This window comes from Archocentrus centrarchus, chromosome 7 (genome assembly GCF_007364275.1).
Source record: "Archocentrus centrarchus isolate MPI-CPG fArcCen1 chromosome 7, fArcCen1, whole genome shotgun sequence".
NCBI lineage: Eukaryota > Metazoa > Chordata > Actinopteri > Cichliformes > Cichlidae > Archocentrus > Archocentrus centrarchus.
In genome coordinates, this window is record NC_044352.1 from 31,380,598 (window position 1) to 31,398,355 (window position 17,758).

General features: G+C 40.5%; 2 protein-coding genes across 2 annotated transcripts; both read left to right on the plus strand.

Annotated features, from left to right (window-relative positions):
* The first annotated feature begins 3,762 nt into the window (after positions 1 to 3,762).
* Positions 3,763 to 9,759, plus strand: krt18a.1 (keratin 18a, tandem duplicate 1). The gene is made up of 7 exons (XM_030733048.1): positions 3,763 to 4,301; positions 6,501 to 6,583; positions 7,027 to 7,183; positions 8,251 to 8,415; positions 8,534 to 8,659; positions 8,856 to 9,076; positions 9,162 to 9,759. The coding sequence occupies exons 1-7, from the start codon at positions 3,867 to 3,869 to the stop codon at positions 9,280 to 9,282; spliced, it is 1,308 nt and encodes a 435-aa protein (XP_030588908.1). The 5' UTR covers positions 3,763 to 3,866; the 3' UTR covers positions 9,283 to 9,759.
* A 3,095-nt stretch (positions 9,760 to 12,854) lies between these two features.
* Positions 12,855 to 16,040, plus strand: LOC115782953 (keratin, type I cytoskeletal 18-like). Its single transcript, XM_030733506.1, has 7 exons — positions 12,855 to 13,358; positions 13,904 to 13,986; positions 14,069 to 14,225; positions 14,437 to 14,601; positions 14,704 to 14,829; positions 15,301 to 15,524; positions 15,858 to 16,040. The coding sequence occupies exons 1-7, from the start codon at positions 12,921 to 12,923 to the stop codon at positions 15,982 to 15,984; spliced, it is 1,320 nt and encodes a 439-aa protein (XP_030589366.1). The 5' UTR covers positions 12,855 to 12,920; the 3' UTR covers positions 15,985 to 16,040.
* The last annotated feature ends 1,718 nt before the right edge of the window (positions 16,041 to 17,758 follow it).

Consider the following 17,758-nt stretch of genomic DNA (forward strand, 5'->3'; position numbering starts at 1 on the left):
TCCTGCAAAGAAGATTAGGGCAGAGGAAAAACACCTGGATCAGCAGTGTAGTGCTATTTGTTCCAGTGGCGGAGCGAGTTCTCATGCACGCGTGCTTTTGAGTTATAATTTGTTTCGAAGGCTTTTTCACCACAGCGGCAAGTTTACATCATTCAGCAATCACAGAGGAAAAGCAACAAATATCAGACTAAATTCAAGAACATAAAGTCATGTCTGACCATCTTCATCCTTTCATCAATGCTACTTACAGCTCTCTCCTCCCAGGTGTGTCTTCACTCTTTCATTCTTTCCTGCGGGACATTTGCCTGCTCTCTCGCTAACTCTATGTCCCTCTTTGAATTCTGCTGCTTTTCACAGAGTTAAAGTTATAGATATATAGTATGTGACAGCTCAGGTGGAGGCAGGATTCATCCAGAGGACGCCTGCTTTATGACAAATGAGTCCACCATATGAAACTCAAATATGTGTCATGTGTCATGCAGAAGAACACAAATCTTTTAGCGTCAGATTGTGTGTCTGTAAACCCACACATCACCGTTGTTTTTTCCCCTGTATGCCGTATAATGCTAAAGAAACTACATGAAAGGGATTTATGGTGTTGTAGAGCCAAATGACTGCGCTTGTGTTCATTATGGACCGGTTTCTGACTAAAAATGTTAAACACTGCAATTCCATCATTTCGCTTTAAAAAAATATCCTGACTGCTTGCATGAGTTTTGTTTTGTGGTTCCCTTGCGGGTTTCTGAAAGGGAACCTAAACACATATTGGTCAGCTGCAATAATAACAGTGTCCACAGGCTAGGAACAAAAAACAAACTACATGAAGGGATTTGTGGTGTTGCAGAGCCAAATGCATCACAGCAAAACCTCACATTTCTCACATTTTGTGTATAAATGTTAAGTGGTGACATTCTGAAGTGTTAATGTACATATTTTATCATATTCAATGTAGCTGTTTTCAGTCTTGGTGCTATGCTAACTAACCTGGCACCAGCTTTATACTGAACAGCTCATAACAAGGCTAATGTCTTTATCATGTTCCTGTCACACTGGAAAGAACTGAGGCTGAGGCTAATTTCCACCAGTTTGTGACATTCTTTGTCACTAATTGGTGGAAATGGATGTTGGTGTCTCTGTTCTCACTGTCTCCAGTCTCAGTGCTAACCTAGCTAGGATAATTATGTCCTACTTCCAGTGCTGTACTCATGCATTCAAAATAAAAATGTAAAATGCTTGTTGTTGTGTCAGGTTTAAGCTAATGCCTGTTAGTCACCTTACACATAATGTACACACACACACACAAACACACACATTATGGTCAGCTGTCATCCCCATACCTTAAGCTTTGTTTGCTCTGTTGGGTGTGGCAGCCATAAGGTTCAGACAAAATACTGAGTCATTTTCCACCACTGCAAGACAAACAAAAAACCCCAAAACAAGTAAACTATAAAAACATCCTGTGTGATTATTTTTATATATTTACTGATTTTGTATATTTACTGAAAATTTCTTACATTCATCAAAAAGATTTTTTTTTTTGTCTACTTTTTTTCTTGCTTCATTTTTTGTATTTGCTCTTCACTTTCTACTCACTGCCCTCATAAATATCTCAAGGACTTGCAGGTAAGCTTGAATACATGTTTGTGAATCAGCTTCTTATGAAGCCACTTTATTGCTCTGCTTAGGAGGAATCCCTTTGTTTGCCGACTCAGTACCAGTGTAGTTCTGATTTCATCAGGAGCTCTTTATACTTCAATATCCTGCTGCATATTCCTTCCTGAAAAACAAACAGAAGAATGTGGAGCCTCAATGATACAGAACATCGAAACCTTAAGCACATCTTTACCTGAGAACAAGTCGATGATGATACAGAAAACTGTGTGCAGGAAGACAGTTTCCCATATAAGACTAATGAATTGCTGTCTGGAGCTTTATGATGATGAAACAAGAACACACACCTCTGAACTGTTTGTGGAAAACTGTGGAAAAAGCCAAAGAAAAGAAAAGATTTCACTCCTTGTTATGAGCCCACCAAGTAGAGGAATGTGTCTGGAATGTCCTTGTGTTAAAAACCTGCAGGGGGGCCCCTGAAATATGTTTACCCATGTAGAAAAGTCATTGTTTCTATGTATCTACTAAGCAGACTGTGGAATTGTTCCTTTGTTTGACCATATCCTTTATGGGAGGGGGCAATCAGGCACACATCCGGCTAAGCAGGAGAGATAACAGGCTGGAGTGCACACGACATCTGGAGCTATCTAACCCTTTGAAAACTCTTCTCATTTGACAGATGTTTTTTGTGTTCAGGTTTTACCATCAAGATCATACCATTGTGTTTGTGACATACGTGCAGATCCTTTTTGAGGGCAGGCTGTATTTAGATTTGAAAATGTGCCTTCAGATCATGCCAATTGACACCTGGAATGGTATAAAAATACCTTTAATAATAGTTGTGTTTTGTTACTGGATCCCAAATAATGCTTTAAAAAATGTAAGAGTGCAAATGTTTAGTGAGTTTGTTTAACAGATGACTGTGCTGGCATTCACATTTACCCACTGATCAACTTTCTTTTGATTGAAGGTCTAAAATACATCTAAATGTAACTGTCAAGGATTCAGTCTGTATGTTTCAAAATGGATTACCTGTTGTATGAAACCACACTCTCATTGGCTAAAGAGCTGTCACCCCCCCGTCACATCCATTTTTTTTTGCAACTAAGATGGTGATGAAAGAAACGCTCAACTCGAGGCTTCAAAACGAGACATCAGAAACCAGCGGGTGATGTCACAGCAACTACATCCATCTTTTATACTGCCTGTAGGATTATCAGATAACACCTAGTCATTATTTCACAAAGGTAAACACGTGTTTTCTTAATATGGAAACACCTGATGGTTGAGTGATCATCATGGATGTTGAGGAGGAGGAGTGTTTTTGTTTTGTTTTTTTCTCTTTGCAGCCAAATTGAGCATCTTTTTCAGGGTCTCTTGTCAGTGACCTGAGAACTCCACTTTTCACTGTCTCACTTTTTAACCAACCAGCTTTGTTTAGCTGTCTGTCAAAGCTGTCTTAAACATCTTTTAAGCATTTTTTTAGCAGGAGGTATATCCTGATGATCCCTTCCCTCAAATGACTTCAGCTGGATGACATGTCCCACTCCTCTAGGTGTGAAATGACCCGATCTCATCAACTGCATTGACTAAAGACAGTGATGTTATCATGTGAGCACTCATTGAATTGGTGTGTCACTTTTGAGTGTGTCACTTCTATAGGGTGGGGACTTAGGATGACTCTAATGTGGAAGTCAAAATGAGGTATAGTTGGTTATGTAACTTAGAGTTGTTGAAACCTTTTATGATTATTGGAATCCTTGTTAATATTTATCAAGTATCCACACAAAAGTCTATTCTGTGAAGAGCACAGGCCTGGTACTATTTTAAGTATTCCTTAATAGATGTAGTTTTATTCTCTTTATAGGTTTTGTTGGTAAACTCTAAACAAACTATACTGAACTATAGAACTAATGTTCTACGAGTAAAGTCTAAGAGAAAGGTTTTCAAATTTTGCCAAATCTCCAGGTTTCTGAATTCCACAGAGTCAGAATTTACCAACTTAGAGAGGCTTGAAGGACAAAGGCATGCTCTGAGCAGTAAGTGTGGTTTAGGCCAGTGGAAAAAAAAGGGAGGTGACACAGATTAAGGGGGAGTGGTCAGAGGGGCGGACCTGAGGGCCCACAAGGTTTATATAGTTTAACAGCTTTCTCTCTCCTCCTGCCTTGTGTCTGTGAGCTCCAATTTCTGGCTTCCTAGGTTGTGCCTCTCTGTCTCTCAGCGTCTGTCTCACTGAGTCTCACAGTATAGCAACAATGCAAACTACCAAGCAAACTACATACTCTGTGCGCACCTCCTCTGGCAGCAGGGCTCCTGCTCTGTCCATGACTCGTACCTCTGCTCCGGTCTACAAATCCAGGAGTATTCATGGTGGGGCCGGTGGGACCAAAATCAGTGTCTCCTCCACCTACCGCAGTGGGCTGGGAGCCAGCATGGCGGTGGGCTCTGGAGCAGGGGGCTTCTCCAGCAGCGTCCAGGTGAGCGGGAACAGCGCCGACATCATGGGCAATGAGAAGTTTGCCATGCAGAACCTGAATGACCGCCTGGCCAATTACCTTGAGATGGTGAGGAACCTGGAGCAGGCCAACCACAAGCTGGAGATTAAGATCAAGGAGGCTCTGGAGAAGAGCGGACCTGACTTCAGAGACTACAGCAAGTACCAGGTGATCCTGGACGACCTGCGGAAGAAGGTGAGGAGGAATTGGGCGGGTGACTGATTATGTACTGAGAAAAATAGATGAAAGAAGATGAACATGAAAAGCAGAATGAAATGTTGTGCTGTGATAAACATTTTAAGAGGATATGAGTGTAAGTGATTAGGACATGTATGCAAATGTGTTCAGAACAATATATTTTTGAACCCTATCAGTTCTCAGGGTCTCATATAGTCTGTAGACTCCTAACAGACGGGGTTCCTGCTAGTGCTTGGCATAGAGCCACTGCTGCTTTGAGACGGGGGCTGGGGGCTGGACCGGAAGCAGTAGGAACAGGAGGAATGCTGGATCATTGAGGGTCACGGAGACGGGAAACCAGAGAGAGAATCCAGCAACTACTTACAAACCCATACTTCTTAACTACCTTTCCCTCATTGTTTACTGCTGTTAAATTGACAGTGAGACTGAAGATGGAGTACTCTAGCTCTGCATTCATCCAATAGAAAGTGAGAGGTAAAAGAGAAACTTAATAGATTTAATAGGATCTGTCAGCATGGAGCTTATATTATTCAACATTTTAGAGAAGAATATTGATTTCACACATGCTATGAAGTCATTCAGCAGCAATTAGCACACAAAGGTTCAAGATCTCAAAGTAAATAAAGGCATTACACAAGCAGAAAAAAAAGATGTTAATCATTTATTCCAGGTTTCATTCCATTGAGTGCCACTGAAAAAAAAACCCAGAATCACTGAAGCACAAATCCTGCCGTTCTGCATTCTTCACTGCAATTACAGAGGACCAAGTCAGAGTTACTTTCCATATGAAAGATTCTAAAACTTCCTTACACCTGAATACTGTGTGTCGACTGCAGCAGTTTAGCATTCAAAACTGCTTATTCTCACTGTTGGAAAGTCTTCTAATCAGATACAAGCATCAAGGTCAGCAAACCGTTAGTTCTCGAAACATTACACAAGATCAAATGCTGTTTGAAATTAGGCTTTGTTTACTCTGTCAGCAGCCAAGGACCTTGGTTTATCCAAACAGCCCAAGGTCAGAAACGCCTAACATTTCATCTGGAATGATGGAAAGAAATCACCCAAACTTAGAGCAGGGCGTCAAAGAAAAAAAAAAAAAAACTCTCAGAAATTAAACAGAAATTTGCGAGGGTAGTTCACTGCACACATAAAGTAAACTACCCTTGTAAACATAAACTTGCATGTGCATTGAACGAGCACACGCACACACGTGAGCACAGCCATCATCACTCCCATCCTCATGCAAATTGCCTGCTGACAAGTTAGATCCTGTTCCTCAGCACCAACAGCCTGGCAGCCACTGATTGGCTCATCCTGGATGCCTCCCTTGCCATCCATCCCAGCGCTTATCTATCTTATCGTGCCAGTAGAACAAATATTCTAGCCATTTAGTTTTCGATGCAGCCTGCTGGCACTATTCACATTTATACAAACAGTGACTCTTATCCTCTCAAAGTAAACCCCAACAAACTTTTATAATTATGTATTTCTTTGGGACAGATGTTAGTACTGGTTCCACACTGTTACCATTAAGCAGTACAGATAGAATGAGTAGATAAAGCACTGCTCTAAACAATATAATGTCAGGCCATTTCTGAAATCAGCTTTTTGAGTTAGATTTATCAATGTTTGTTCACTAAAAGTAAAACCACTGCCAGTAGCCTGTTGGCTTAGCTAAGCCGAAGTTAAAAACTGAAACAGAAAAGAATGCCTAACCTAAGTTATTAACTTGATTTAATAATCATTTTCTATGTGTACAAAAGCTAAAGAATTAATTTTTTTCCCTTTTATATGAAGTCTTAATTACTACAGTTATTACGCTCCGAGGTACCGCCGTTTACTAGCCTTATGCTAGGCTAATTGGCTGCTGGCTGTAGCTTCACATTTAGCATACTAATGTAATTCTGGTATCCAGCTTCTCACCTAACCTAGCTTTGCATATTTTTCAAGACTTTAAATGATATTTTAAGATAATATTAAATTTAATATTCGAGAATTCTTTTATGCAGCACCAATTCAAAATAAATGTCCTCTCAGGTGGTTCTAATAGTAAGAAAAAGACGTATATTACAAACCATATATAGTCATTGTGTCTGCTGACTCTTGTAATTGCCCACTCCACTGTTAGCTGCCGCCTGTTCCAAGTTTGCAATTGAAATAACCTTTTTTGTTGTTGTTTTTGATGTCCGGTTCTAGGTGTTTGATGCCACTATTGACAATGCCCGCCTGGTTCTCAACATCGACAATGCTCGCCTGGCAGCTGATGACTTCAGAGTGAAGTAAGACCCGCCTGCTTTACCGCTGAGATTGTAAAACACTGAGCCAGACAACTGCTGGCACACCCTCTTTTACTGCAGGATGGGTTGTAGGAGGAATACAGTGTCATGATCTGAACAATCAGTCATTTGTCATGTAGTCGTAAATCATCGCCTTCGACTCACAACTTGCTGGAGTTGCATCATAACTTAAACCTAGCAGCAAACATAGCTGACCATAAAGTTAAGAATATTTTATGCTGACCAAATAATGAGCATGTGCACTGAAATTTTATAAACACATGCACCACACACAAACTGGAATGAAATCGACTTAAAAAGCAAAATGTATGTTTAGCAAGATACTTAAGGCAACCTGTGATGAGTAAATTTACAGGCTAATTTAGTTCAGCCTCTGTGAATGTGAGCAGCTGTGCCGGGCTCTGAAGTTTTCCTGTCCTGATTAGATACGAGTCCGAGCTGGCCATCCGCCAGTCTGTGGAGGCCGACATTGTTGGTCTGAGGAAAGTCATCGATGACACCAACTTGAGCCGCATGAACCTGGAGAGCGAGATTGAGGCACTGAAGGAGGAGCTCATCCACCTCAAGAAAAACCACGAAAATGTGAGTTTGATTATTTTAAGTTTTTGAATTTTTTTAATATTTGTCTGAGGGGTCAAATATCTTTCAGTAGTTCACCACTGAGAAAGGTAACTAACTTTTTTTTTCAGGACTGTGTGGGTGTGTTTAATCAAATCTGACTTAGTCTACTGACATTATGAGCAAATAGCACCGTTTAAAAGTCAGCATAACAAACTCTGGTAAACAGTGAGGCCAAAATTTCCCAGCTGAGCTCCACCAACTTGAAACCAGTGACAAAAAACAGAAAGCATAAAACTCATCTGTGAATTTACAAAAACTATTCTAACATCAGGAGAAAATTATGTATTGAAGTAAGGCCCCTTGACTTATCACAACAAGCTGATTTAGGAAATGGAATTTGAGGTCCTTTAACATCAGGGTTAGTCAAAGGCTACATTCATGCTGCATTCAACAAAGTCTTATTCTTTTAAAAAAAATTAAACATCCACATCTTTAGAAGACATAATTAAAAATTTGCTGACCAGGTCATCTTATTAATCCTCCTCATTGTACCCATGTGTGCTTAAGTTACACATGCAGTAAAGCCAAGACTGCAGCCTACGCATTCCTGATGTAGGATGTTCTGGAAAACAGCCTTTAGAAAACTTCGGTGGGAAGACAGAGGTTGCTTAAGAAATCTAAAATATCTGTATGTGAATTCTGTGGGAAGCCTCATCGTAAAACTGGTTCCCAGCCGCATTTGGCAACAGAGAAAGCTCCAAAGAATTCAAATGACTATGATTTGAGTGCATAATCCAAAACACAACCATTTGTTTACTGAGGGAAATATTAAATTAAGTGTTAAGGAACCCAGACACAGGTTTAGAAACATCCCCTGTATATTTGCTGGACCAAAGCGTGTGATTATGGTTGGATGATGCTAGGGGTCACAGCTGGGCCATGGTTCAGTTAAACTCTTAAGTGGTAGAATGAAAAGAAAAAGTATCCTGTAGATTTGAAAGCAGTTGGTAAGGTAAGCAATGAAAGTGAAGCCTTGTAATTCTTGCTATTAATCTTTCTATCCATTTTTTTTTTCCTTTTGTTTTTAGGAGGTTATGGAACTTCGTAACCAGATTGCCCAGTCCGGAGTCCACGTGGATGTCGATGCTCCTAAAGGCCAGGACCTGGCTCAGATCATGGCAGAAATCAGGGCCAAGTATGAGAAGATGGCACAGAAGAACCAGGAAGAACTCAAAGCGTGGCACGAATCTCAGGTAAACGAGTAACAAGAAACAATCGTGTAAAAACAGCAAAGTTTGCAGATGAAGCACAAAATAAATACATAAACAAACTCTCAGTTAACTTGTCTTTTAACCTCAATCACTGTCTCAGATAACAGAAGTGCAGACACAGGTGACACAGAACACAGAGGCCCTGAAGAGTGCCCAGACAGAAGTGCTCGAACTGCGCAGACAGATACAAACTCTGGAGATTGAACTGGAATCACAGAGGAGCCTGGTGAGAAGCATACACTTCATTTACCTCTGAACACGCCTATCTGAACTCTGCAATGCCCAGCTCAGCATTCTCACTTCAAGTCTCTCACATGTACTTTGTTGACACAAGCTTTGCACTCCAGTGACTTGTCTCTATGGAGCTGTCATCGCTAATCCGAGTTCATTGTAAAACTTTAACCCCTTCTCGGCGCTTACAGAAAGCCTCTCTGGAGGGCACGCTGAGGGACACGGAGCTGCGTTACAACATGGAGATGGAGTCTCTCAACACCATCGTCCTGGGTCTGGAGGCAGAGCTCACACAGCTGCGTAACAAAATCCAGCTGCAGACACAGGATTACGAGGCCCTGCTCAACACAAAGATGAAGCTGGAGGCCGAGATTGCAACATACAGACGGCTGCTGGACGGTGGAGACTTCAAGTGCGTACGGTAGTTTTGTCGCCATTTAGAAGTCTAACAGTAGAAACTACCTGGCAGTTAAATGAATCTCAGTCTTTCTGTTTAGGCTCCAGGACGCTCTGGAAGAGCAGAAAACAACAGTGACCAAGACCAAAGTGATGACCGTCACACAGACGCTGGTGGACGGCAAGGTGGTGTCCTCCAGCACAGAGACCAAGAACCTCTGAATACAAGGAGCAACCAGCTGATTCTTCTACCAATCACTGTCACTGCATCATAACACTAGCATACAATTGTTCAGATTTTTACCTCCTTACTTTTTAGTGATACAGCACTAACAGTAAGACCCTCCAGCTATCTCTACCATTAGTTTTACTCCCTGGGTATACGGCTCTTCCACAGGCTGCTAAAAAACTGGATCAGAAGAAAACAAAATCATTTTTTATTTATTTCATCATGAGTTATTTATGTGTTTGCGTGTCAACCTGCAGTTGTTTACAAAAGCTCAGAATTGTAGAGCTTTTTCAGAGACAAACAAATTCAAGATGTCATTTCAAAGTAACAAAATTGTAAGATTAGATGAAATTCTTTTTATATTTCATCATCTTTTGTTTTCCTTCTGGCCAGTTTAGGTCTGCCTGCTTTGCTGTGATGTTCAGACATTTCAATAAAGTCCATCTGCAATTTTACTATGATCACAGTGACTTGTTCATTCAGAAATCATTCATTTATTGAGTCTGCTGAACTCTTGGCTGCTATTGTAAAGACAAACAAAAAGCCCCAACATCTCTTTTTAAGAAGTGAATAAGATTGTGATGACATAACAACATGTTAGCATAATAGCTGGGCCTCTGGGGTCCAGGACCATCCAAAAAGTTCACTGTGCCCACTCAGCTGAATTCTGCTGACATACTTTTACAACTTTTGGAAAATAACGTCATACAGTTTGGAATCTAAAAGAGTTGAACATTTCATACTCAATTTATCACTTCAGTAACAACCAAAACTTGAGCTGATGATTCAGCTAATGGTAACACAGTGAAGTAACTAGCATAAAGTGAGGTAAGCCAAATCCCCAGGCCTGTGAAAGTTGGTTGCCAGTACTCATGCTCTGCTACCAACCTGACGTACACTGTTTCCAGGTCCAAGCTTCAGTTGAGGCTCTGATCCTTTGAATGTACTGACTGTGTTTGACCTTGTTTTTTGAATACAAGCTAGCATCTACAGTACTTATCATCAGACAATTCAGAGAATTTGGAGAAATCTCTGCATGAGGGACAAGGCCAAAGATAAATACTGGAGTACTGCATCAAAACCAGGCACGATTCTCTCATGGAAATCCCTGCATAGGCTCAGGAACACTTCCAGAAATCAGTGTCTGTGAGCACCGTGCCATCCACAAATGCAAGTTAAAGCACTGTCGTAAAAGAGATGAAGATGTGAACTGCACCCAGAAACACTGTTGCCTTCTCTGGGGCAAAGCTTATTTAACTGACTGAGCCCAAGTATAAAATGGTTCTGTAATCAAATTAATTGAAATTAGAAATGTTATATTTCTATATTTTTAGCAATACAATTCTAAACTGCATACTGCAGCTATTACAACAGCATGGCTTTATAGTAAAAAGGTCTGGACCTGAATTGGACTACCTGCACTCCAGACCTTTCAGCAGCTGAAAACATTTGACGCATCATTAAACGAAATTTATGACAAAGACCCAGAAGTGTTGAGCAGCTAGAATCCTTTATCAGCCAACAATGGGACAACACCCACAGTCCAGAACTGCACTCTTCAGTTTCCAGGCATTTATGGACTGCTGTTTAAAGAGGGGATGCTCCGCAGTGGGAAACATGGCCCTGTTCCAACTTTTCTGAGACATGTTGCTGCCATCAAATTCAAAATTAGCTAATGTTTTTCTTAACATGGTACATGGTCTCACTTTAAACATTTGCTAAGTTTTATTGTTCTATTATGCGTGAAAAATGGGTTTGTGTTATTTGCTAATCATTGCATTCTGTTTTTATTGACACAGGGTCCCACCTTTTTCAGAATTAGGTTTGTATTTAAACACTTACTACTTCAGTCAGAACATGGTACATCATCTACAGTTAGGTCCATAAGTATTTGGACAATGACACATTAGAACTTCTATATACCACTACAGATTATTTAACAATCAATATGTAATTGAAGTGCAGATTTTCAGGTTTAAATTAAGGGGTTTAACAAAAGAACTGCATCAACTGTTCAGAAATTACAGCCATTTTTGTACAAAGTGCCCCAAAGGTAACAATGTACTAACAAATTGTTATATTGCCTGTTCCTTTGTTATTCCAACTTAAGCAGATAAAAGATCTCAACTCACTTCTGGAAAAAAAAAGAAAGAAACTCTTCAGACAGATGAAGATTAATTTCCAGTAGAATGATGGGATAAGAAAAGTATAGCGAAGGTCAGGAACAACACAATCAAAAGCATATCATGTCATACAAAGCTCTGAAAATAGTGGACTATGTAAAAAAAAAAAGGCTTTAATTCCTGAAACATTACTGAAATACTTTTGTTAAACCCCTTGAATTATAGCTGAAAGCCTGCACTTCAATCACATCTTGATTGTTTGATTTAAAATCCACTGTGGTGGTGTACAAAAATTGCAACATTACCTATTTACTGACCACATATTACACTTACTATATGTAAACTAGTTTGCTATCTTAATGCTAACTACCCAACTCCAGCCTTGTAAATCATCTGTCATTGATGCCTGAATTTGGGAAGTCCCCATTTTATCAGCTTTCTTGGGAAAAGAAACTATATGTAGTAGTTAACGCTATGACAAAAAACCTTGGAGGGTTATGCAGTAACCTGTACTTAACAGGGTAAACATGCCTACCTTGTAAATTTTGAAGTCTTACTTGTAGTATTCTAAACTCTGCACAGTTTTTTGGCTTGTAGTCTTATCAAATTAACCCAGTGCTTCCTACATTTCCTGGATTATTTTTCTTTGGCAGAAAAACGAACCATGACACCGCCAAAATAAGCTAATGCACTCGTACCGCTTATGATAGTAGAAATGATATCCTCAACTCGCACGTGTGTGTGTGTGTGTGTGTGTGTGTGTGTGTGTGTGTGTGTGTGTGTGTGTGTGTGTGTGTGTGTGTGTGTGTGTGTGTGTGTGAGATGTCTGGGCACAATGCAGCCGTGGTGACACCTACTGTAGTAAGAACTGCTAGAGAATTTTTTGTGCTTTGTCAGGTGTTTGTGTGCCAATAAAATAGTAGCTGGTAGTAGAATAGCATCACAGCCATGCAAGACACAAAAAATAAGGCTTTCAAGTTCCAAGGCAGGTGTGATCTGACCCATGAGGATATCCCAAAAGGCCCATGCTCCTTTCCCCATCCTGCAGACATTCTTGGTATATTTGTAGCTCCACACATGAGCAATGTTTAATACATGTATTATTTTGGTGTGGGTGATAGGTGTGGTCCAAGTGGGTGTAACAAATATATTTAGTACTTTGTACTCCAAGGGGAGTACAGTAAAGGGGAAATGGAGCATGTCCAGCCTCACCCTTTACACTGAGGCTCATATCAGGTTGTCAGTTCATTTACATGTTATCAAAATAAAAAAACACCACTGCACTTTTTACCTTTGAAGTGGGTGTTTGGAGGCCAAAGTCTAAACAATAAAGCAAAAGGTAACAATGCAATATAGATAGGAGAGGAGTTTCAGGAAGGAATATTGCCTTTCCAAGTTGTATATAAGACCTCAGACTGCACCTTTCTACACCACTGTCTGCTGACCAACTCCTCTGTGCCAGGAAAAGCCGCTTCTTTCTCACATTGATCAGCACATTTATTTTAGCAATGGATCATCAAATTAAACGGCAGTCTTCTCAAAATTTCAATTTTAGTTCACTTTCAGGACCCAAACACCAACACTATGCCCACAGTGTCAGCGGAGGGGCAGGTGGCTATGGAACCAGGATCTCCCGTTTCTATCACTCGCAGCTTGGCCCCCACTTTGGTGGAGGATACAAATACACTTTCAGCAGCAGGTCCTCTGGGAATACATCTGGAGACCTGAATATCAGAACATCTGGAGACCTGAATATCGGAAACGAGAAGCTTGCCATGCAGCACCTGAACGACCGCCTGGCGAGCTACCTGGAGACAGTGAGGAAACTGGAGAAGGCCAATAATGTTCTGGAGATCAAGATTAGAGAGACCATTGAGAAGAGAGGCCCCTTGGAAGGGAGGGACTACAGCAAGTACTACGCCACCATTGCAGACCTGAGGGCCAAGGTGAGCCAATGAAACTGGCATTTAATATGGATGATATTTGATGCATCTTATTTAAGTATTTATTGGATCAAGAGTAATTAAAAGGTTTTACAGAATCTAAAACATCACCTAAATACACGGTCAGGAAGTAGATTTTGATTAAGCATTGGTTTAGGCAGTTATGATGCATTCATTCTCAAGAATGATTCCTAAACTGTAGTTTTTTAGTTTTTCCAGAATGTTTAACTGACCAATAACTACTACTTTTGGCTTGTAAATGCTGCATGTTATTGAGATTTATTGCTAGGTTGAACAATGGAGCAAAAGTCAATCTAAATCACTGCTGACACACAAACTTTGTTATTATCATACCACTCCCTGGGTATCTCTTGAATGCCTGATTTCATAACATTTATTACCTGTGAGCTTCGATCTCTATGTACTATGCACCCTTAACAACTCGTCAAAGTGAAAATCATAGTTTTCTGTCCATCAAATGAAACTGGAAGAATATATTCCCACATACTAAAATATCACAAAAATAGTTTCTTTTCTTTTCTTTTTAGATCTTCAACATGGTCAAGGGAAACGCCCACCTTGCCATCAGTCTTGACAACGCACGCCTGGCTTCAGACGACTTCCGAGCCAAGTGAGGGTTGAGATTTATTTGCAAAGTGAAGGTAATCTGTGCACCAGCATGAGCGTATCTGACATACAGTGTGTCTCCATAGGATGGAATATGAGTTGTCCATGAGGCAGGCAGTGGAGGCTGATGTTGCCAGGCTGAGGAAGTTCCTGGATGACACCAATGTTGTTCGCATGAACCTGGAGGCTGAAATTGAGTCCATGAAGGAGGAGTTGATAACCCTGAAGAAGAACCATGAAAGAGTATGTGGCATTTTTCAGAATTATTTGCCTAAAGTTAGTATTTGGACTAATCCATCTAAAGTGCAACATATTAGTTTAAAGAGAAAACCTATTTGATAACCCCAATACAGTGCAATGCACCTTTGCTCCAATTTGTCACTTAACCACTTACCACAGGATAACCCTAATAACTAAATGTTCAGAAAATCACTCCCTATTTCCTTCCCAAAAGGAAGTTGCTGAATTGCAAGCCCAAATCGCCCAGGCTGGCGTTCAAGTGGATGTTGATGCTCCTAAAGGACAGGACCTAACCAGGATCATGGAGGAAATAAGAGCAAAGTATGAGAAAATAGCACTGAAGAACCAGGAAGAGTTCAAAGCATGGCATGAATCTCAGGTACAGCAGAATTCAGCTGGTGAAAACATCAATGCTTTTTGGGTTGTCTTTTGAGTAGTATATAGAAGAATCCTTTATGTATATATAAAATTTTGTATCCAGATCACAGAGGTGCAGGTCAAAGTGACCGAGAGCTCAACAGCCCTGAAGGATGCCTCAAGTTTAATGACTGAAACTAGGAGGCGATATCAGGCACTGGAAATTGAACTGCAGTCTGCACATAGTCTGGTAAGTCTTGGCTTAATTAGTGAAGCTGTAAGGGTTTCCATTGGTTATGGGTTGAGTTTTAACCCTTTCCTCAGTATATGGTCATCACTAGGTCTGTTTTTTTTTCATAGTTTGGAAGACAGTTGTGTGTGCTACAGGCTATACATTCAGACCTGACAACTTTAAAGTATTATATATCTTACATTACAGCCTAAATAATGTAAGTTAAGCTTGTCCGAAAACAAATAAATGCCACTAATCAGCACATCTGAAATTCACCAGTTGTGTTTTTTTAAAGGTGGTCAGAAGTACTGGTAGATTATCTTACTTTCAAGTCTTTAGTGCTAAGCTGAACTATGACGCTGGCTCTAGCTTTGTGTTCATGTTTAACAGCTATCAATCATCCACTCTAACCCACAACAAGATGGCCACAAAATTTACAAGGTCACTTTTCTAATACATCAGTCGATCTCCTCTTTGATCTCTTCACAGAAAGCGGCCCTTGAGGCTGCCCTCCGTGACACTGAAATGAGTTACAATGTGGAGTTGGAGAAGTATAATGCAATCATCCTGAGGCTGCAGGAGGAACTGACACAGATTCGCAGCAACATCCAACAAAACACTCACGAGTACGACCTCCTGCTCAACATCAAGGTGAAACTGGAGGCTGAGATCGCTGAGTACAGGAGGCTGCTGGATGGTGGAGGAGAATTAATGTGAGTATGAGGAGAGGAGGTGGAAAATATGGGTCAAAACTGTATAAAGTTCAGGCCTGTGCTCACTGGGATAAAAGCTTTGTTCATCCCAGGGATGCTTTTGCAAATTTGATTTAAAGTAGCTTCATGCAAACATGGAGCAGCAATGATATGGAAAGTAGATGATGACTCACCTGTGTCAATATAATCCCATTACCATTTTATTTATGTTTCAACTGCTTAATTTCATCATGTCAAAACCAGATAGCTTAAAGGAGAGACAATATATTTCTGTTCTGACTCAGTGTATGACTAACTTTTTGTTTTACTCTTTGTATTTATTCTTTTAACCAGGCTTGAGGATGCCCTTAATTCAGCAAAAGTCCAAAACGTCATAACGGTCACTCAGACTCTGGTGGACGGCAAAGTGGTGTCAGAGACCAAGGATGTCAAATCAAGTGAAAACCTTGCAATTAGTTAAAAAAAGAAACAGAAAAAGAAACAACTGTATGAAAATAAAACAAACCAACATGACTATCATGCCTGTGACTGTTTTTAGTTTTCCTTCTAGGGGCAAATTGAACTTATCAATTAAGTGTTAAAGGAAGCTATGGCCCCGTTTACACAAGAACGTTTTCAGGTGAAAACGATAAAGTTTTGTTGCGATTTGGCCTGTCACTTTCACAAGAATGGCATTTCGAATACCTGAAAACAGTACAATTTGAAAACAGGTTCCACAGTGGAGCATTCTCGAAATGCTCTGTTCTCCGTCACTGTGTACATGGCTAAAATGCTACTTTTTGAAAACAGGAGATACTGGCATATATGTACCCTATGGTTGCATCTTGGGGTTTCATGTGAACGGCAATCATTTTTAAAACATGAAAAACTGAACGTATTACTTTTCGAAAACTGCAAAATTATACCATTTCCACTGGATCATTTTTATGTAAACTGGGCCTAAAACTAACTTTACCTTAGCTTAGCATAAAGACTAGACATAGCAGGGAACAGCTAGTCCGGCTAGGCACAAAGGTAACATCTGACCACCAAGTCAAGTCAAGTTTAGCACCTCCAAAGCTCACTAACTTACAGTAACATGTTAAATTATATGCACATGCAACAATTGAGATTTTTCAAATCAAATTCCAGTGTAACTGGTGGTCATGTGCTTGACTAGATTTTTGATAAGAGCACCAACTTCTCTAATTCGCTCATGGTTGACAACTTCACAGTGAGAGACAAGGAAGAAACTAAAGGTCCCCTGCACAAATGCTAAGCTAACCATCTGCTAGCAGAATGGCAGTTTTAACGTATTCATCTACTTCGCAACAAATTAAACAGGTCCCTAAATGATGTATCCATTTGTAGCAATATTAGTACAGAGTTTTAAAGTATACTGGCAAAAAATATTTAAAAATCTGAAAGTCACAACCAAGATCAAAACACATCATCCGTATCCATTTATAGACAACTTAACTGTTATTTACATGCACTGACGACTGTCTGGCCTCCCGCCATCAACTTCCCACACATCCAAGTCTGCAGTGAGTGCAGGAAATTCGTTCAGCTTCTGAGGAATTCACATTGTGACCTGCAGTTCATTAGCCTTGTCCCATTATAGGCAGAAGGCAGCTATTCCCATGCCATGTCCAAGCAGCTCAGTGCAGTGCTGTGTCTCCGTTTATTTACACTCGCATCAGTCAGTCTGATTCCTGTATGTTGTTGGGTACAACATGTCCTCTTTTGGTATCAGCTGAATCACTGCATACGTTTATGTTAATGACTTGCTGGTGTTGCTGATAGAAATGTAAGTTGCAACAGATTTTATAATTGGTTGGGAATGTTTGAGCTGTTGATTACACTCAAATCACAAATCAGTGCCCCGTTCATCATCACAATGTCATGGTTTTGGAACTGCAGCATTCCACGAACGACACCATTAATCTTCCCCCACATTCACATCCGGATTGCTTTCCCAACTGCTGCTGTTAGCAAATGAGCATTTTCCAATTTGTGCCGTCGCCAGCGCCCTGCAGCTGTTGTGGTGCAAAGTGTGTGTGGCAGCATGGCTCCTGTGAGAGGCTCCTTGTGCCAGTCTTACCAATTGTTGTCATGGGTGAAGTTGTAAAACTGTCCTACCTGACACTCTGAGCCTTTGTTGGAGGGCTCTGCTAACCCCTGCAGCCAGAGAATTCATGGCCTGGCTGAGAGAAGCTTAACAGACAAACCAGAGAGGGGAAGGAATTCCAGAA

Bases quoted from the DNA above. Each gene is read 5' to 3' on its own strand.
- krt18a.1 (XM_030733048.1), top strand. From the start codon at position 3,867: ATGCAAACTACCAAGCAAACTACATACTCTGTGCGCACCTCCTCTGGC. The intron at 4,302-6,500 runs GTGAGGAGGAAT...GTCCGGTTCTAG, and splicing joins TGGACGACCTGCGGAAGAAG to GTGTTTGATGCCACTATTGA. The intron at 8,416-8,533 runs GTAAACGAGTAA...TCACTGTCTCAG, and splicing joins AAGCGTGGCACGAATCTCAG to ATAACAGAAGTGCAGACACA.
- LOC115782953 (XM_030733506.1), top strand. From the start codon at position 12,921: ATGGATCATCAAATTAAACGGCAGTCTTCTCAAAATTTCAATTTTAGT. The intron at 13,987-14,068 runs GTGAGGGTTGAG...GTGTCTCCATAG, and splicing joins TCAGACGACTTCCGAGCCAA to GATGGAATATGAGTTGTCCA. The intron at 14,602-14,703 runs GTACAGCAGAAT...TTTTGTATCCAG, and splicing joins AAGCATGGCATGAATCTCAG to ATCACAGAGGTGCAGGTCAA.